Raw genomic sequence first — 4,601 nt, 5'->3', positions numbered from 1 at the left:
CTTTCAACTACTCCATTTTGTTGAGGTGTCTCAACGCATAATTTTTGGTAAACAACACCTTTGGAGGCTTAGAAGTCAGGCATGTGAAAATCAATGCCATTGTCAGATATAAGAGTTTTGATCCTTTTGTTGAATTGTGTTTCAATGAGGGAGAAAAATGAGCTAATTGTCAGGTTTGCCCTTTGTCATGCACGAGATAAAGCCAACTACATTTAGAGAAATCGTCAACTATCGTAAGAAAATATTTGGATCCATCAAGAGAGGGAGGGTACTGAAAAAGGTCCCCAAATGTCCCAATGTATTATTTCTCCCAATGTATTATTTCAAAAGGAGAAAAGGACACGCTTTGGCTTAAAGGAAAATGAAGTTTGTGTTGTTTAGCCAAAGGTCATATTGTACAAGGAAAAGAACTCGAAGCCTTTATTTCAGATACATCTTTACTCAGAACTAACAATCTTGAACTAGAAAGATGACCTAATATATAATGCCACAAGTTAAAAGGATAGTGGCTAGAAACATTATGAATGACATGAGAAAGTGTTGTGGTAACTTTAGAGTTTGTTGAAAAATCCAAATCCTGCAGGAGGTAATACAATCCAGCTTGCTGCTCACCCATCACAATCACCCTCCAAGAACGTAGCTCCTGAATAAGACAATGGTTATAGCTAGGAAAATCATGCAACAATTCATATTTATCACTGCCCATCAAACGAACCCCGGCCCTCCCTAGCCCCATCACGGCATTGCCCAGATTTCGCTCGTCACCGTTGCCACCTGGTACGTCGGTTTCTGTTTGCTAAGGGTTTGAAAATACGGTAAATCCTTTCGGGTATCCCTTCCCTTCCCATTCCTCTAATTTTGGTATTGAATTTGAATCCGTGTGATACTATCCCTTTGGTTTCAAAAAAGTTTCGAAATCTATGAGTATATTTAACAAAATTTGTAGATTTTGTGTATTGTTAAGCTATGCTATTCTAGAAACAGTTGGACATTGTTGTATAATGGGTGATTAGAGACTGCCGAAACAATGTAGCCCAAAATGTTACCCGCAATGCATGCCAACTGTTTGTGTAAATGCTTAGTAGAGAGACTTTTTCTCAATCCAGCTGGGTTTGTTACAGTGGAAGAGATAAAATGATGGGGCGCTGCTACATACAATGACTTGTATATGGTGACTTGTATACGTAATTATTATAACCTCATGGTAGAGTATGAGTATAATATTCGACTCCTTTTGATATTGCTAATTAATGCATGCATGTGTACGTAAAGATCGATCCTCGTGTGTGTGTATACATATATGTATTTATCATTCCCATGAATATGTTTATATCTAATTACATTAATGTTGACTAGAAAGTATTAATTGTTTAGGGCGTATTTCCTAAATGTGCCAATTAAGGAGTACTTGTATTTTAGTGGTTTCATAATTAAGGTTTTGGTCTTTTTTTTTTTGGTGGTGGGGGGCTTTGAACATTTTGAACATCTTTTTTTTCAAAATGATGTTATCTTGCCTTTAGAGATGGCACCCAACAGAGACCTTGCAACTACAATTTTTAATTTGACTTTGGCCTGAATTTCTCAGCCAAACATTTAGGAGTTTCTGAATATTTTGTGATTTCATTATTAATATGTTTAATTTGGATAGAGAGAAAAAAAATGCATTAAAACATTGTTGAGGGAGCTAGGCGACTAGGTGAAGGTAGCAATATAATGAGGAACTAGTTATCTAGTTTATATTTCGGTTGAGGAGACTCATGAAGAGGCTTTGTGTCAGATATTATGGGATGTGGGTTTATGCTTTTCTTGTTAGAGAGGGAAATTTTGTCCTTGTGTGCTTTGCATGTGAAAGTGGACTGCATGTGATGCAGCTTTGCCTCTCTCTCTCTCTCTCTCTCTCTCTCTCTCTCTAGACGTAAAGGAATGTGGATGATTAAAAGCTGGTCTCACAATATTGTGCAGACTATAAAATATATCTTAAAGCACTGAACTTTAAATACTAGGAATGAAATAATCACTTTTGTTAAGCTCAAAACTAGATGATGAAAAGAGAAAGAGAAAAGGTAGAAAAAGAGAAAGCAAAAAAGGGAGGGAATTCTCTGTCATATCCAGGGAATTTTCTTCGCTTTCACATGCATTTGTAGCTACTTTGTAACATATTTTTATCAATCTAGAGTACCGAGTAGCGGCTGGTTTACCACTCAAGTCATTGTAACTGCTTCGAATGAGAACATATCTACGTTTAATGTCCTTCCTCCACTTCTCCATAATGTACTTCTCTGGCAACACTTGGACATCCCTTACGGCGAATATTGAAAGCATGTGCCTACATATAATTCCTCTCATCTCAAATAACCCACACATGCACTTCGCCTCACACTCTTCTTCATTAAAGTACGCCTGCACAGTTGACTTCTTGATGCCGTCTTCAACCTCTCTACTGTCATTAACTTGATACGTGGTAATAGCCTCTTCTGTTTTTATGATAACACAGTGAGAGTAGATAATCACCATTACCTCTGACTGCACTTCCTTAAATTTCGAATTCGTGTACACTGCCTGAAATTTTTTCTCCAAGGGTAAATGAGATATACAAGGTACTGTGGCATTGAATGAGTGAAAATCCGCTGCCATCTCATTTTCTACTTTCTTCCTCAGTGCATTGTCAAATTGATTGACGAATTCTTTCAATGTAGTACCCGAATGTACATATCCATCAAAGAAGGCATTCATGCTCTCACTCATCTGAGTTGTGCTCATCTCGGCCCAAAATGTATTTTTCAGGTATACAGGAACCCAATACATTCGCTCACTATAGAGACTTTGAAGCCATGCATTTTCCTTCAAATTGTAGGTATCAGTAAATACCTCCCAAGACTTCTCAAACTCGTCAGAAGTCTGAGAATCATAAACACATCTCTGCAATCCACTTTTTAAACCAGACTTAAATTCAGCATGTGAACCCAACTTCTCTGGTAGTTTTCTCATTATGTGCCACAAATAGTATATATGTCGAGTATTTGGAAAGACTATTACTATAACATTTTTCATGGCCCTGTCTTGATCAGTAATGATAGCTTTTGGCGCCCTCCCATCCATATATTTCAACCAAGTGTCAAATAACCGAACAAATGTTTCAGTATTTTCACTTGATATCAAACCTGCTCCCAAAAGTATTGACTGACCATGGTGGTTAACACCAACAAACGGGACAAATGGCATACCATATCTATTTGTCAGGTATGTTGTATCAAATGTCACAACATCTCCAAAATACTCATACGCTGCTCTGCTGCGTGCATCGGCCCAGAAGACATTTTTTAATCGACCATCATCATCCAAACCCATCGATGAGTAAAACCCATCATTCTTATACTGCATTCTCTCAAAATAACCATGAAGTGCATCAGCACCTCCTTTGCCAAGTCTAAGGTGTCGAGCTTTGTCAATACAATTCCGGGCATCTTTTTCAATAAATGGAAGTTTCTCAAAACCACCAGTCTCGACAACCAATGCGTTAAAACTTTTGGACATACCTATGCCTGCCTTGTCGTTAATATCTAATTGCCTCTTTACAGAATCATCAATTGCGCGATTACATCTAAAAAATCTTGCCTTTTGTGGACTTAACCCATGGTTTTGTGCATTGCAGACAGTAGTTATACGTAAGACACCATCAGCCAAAACTGCATTAATTCTCGCCTTACAATCAGTCTTTGTTGTTGGACGGGGTTTAGAAATGTTGGTAATACGTTTTCTTGCCTTACCACCACGAGCACAACCAAGTGTTACATATCTAACACACCCATCATCTTACCTTTTACTTCTTTGTGTCATTATGCTGAATCCAGCCTGTCTCCCATATTGCTTGTAGTAGTAAATGAGTTCTTTCTCAGTTTTAAAAAACATCCCCGGCGTTGGCTCTGAAACCCCACCATCACCATCATCATTTCCCAGCGTTGGAACTGAAATCCCATCATCATCATTTTTCCGGCGTTGGTTCTAAAACCCCATCATCATCATTTCCTGAGGTTGGCTTTGAAATACCATCATTATCATTTCCCGGCGTTGACTCTAAAACCACCACATCATCATCCTTCCCCAACACTACATCATGATTATCAATCACTACTTCATCATCTCCCGGCGTTGGCGTATCCATATAATTACTGTTTTCCACAAAAAACAGAGGTCGCCTAGAAGAAGTGCATTCTTCCCCTTTCTCCATCAAGAACAATCTGGGAGTATTTAAGCACAACATGAAAATGAAAAAATCAAAATAAAAAAAATTAGAGTTCTCCACAACATTTAAAATCATTAGAATTCGAAAGGAAAATAAATGTCTATTTTATGAACTTCATGACATATCGTGACCACATATCCAATCTCATTAACCAAGCTTAATACACAATCATGTATACACTGTGTATACACATATAAAAGAATATATATAACAACCCTCAAAAGAATCACCAGTATAAGAATTGCAAAAACAACAAAGGAAGAAAAACACATAACCTACTATGCATTAGTAGAAATGAAGCAAATTTTTAGAATATGTTGTTATTGTGAAAAAATATAAATAATTTGTTGCTTGCTCC

At 37.4% G+C, this 4,601-nt stretch overlaps 1 protein-coding gene across 1 annotated transcript; it reads right to left on the bottom strand.

Annotated features, from left to right (window-relative positions):
* Positions 1 to 621: 621 nt before the first annotated feature.
* On the bottom strand, positions 622 to 4,228 carry LOC122274671 (protein FAR1-RELATED SEQUENCE 5-like). The gene is made up of 3 exons (XM_043083686.1): positions 4,010 to 4,228; positions 2,180 to 3,762; positions 622 to 643 (listed from the first exon to the last, which is right to left on the bottom strand). Exons 1-3 carry the CDS (start codon positions 4,226 to 4,228, stop codon positions 622 to 624), a joined length of 1,824 nt encoding a protein of 607 aa, XP_042939620.1.
* Positions 4,229 to 4,601: the final 373 nt, after the last annotated feature.

The sequence above is a fragment of the Carya illinoinensis genome, chromosome 8 (assembly GCF_018687715.1).
Source record: "Carya illinoinensis cultivar Pawnee chromosome 8, C.illinoinensisPawnee_v1, whole genome shotgun sequence".
Taxonomy (NCBI): Eukaryota; Viridiplantae; Streptophyta; class Magnoliopsida; order Fagales; family Juglandaceae; genus Carya; species Carya illinoinensis.
The sequence above is the reverse complement of the archived record's forward strand: the minus strand, read 5'-3'. Positions and strand labels throughout refer to the sequence as shown.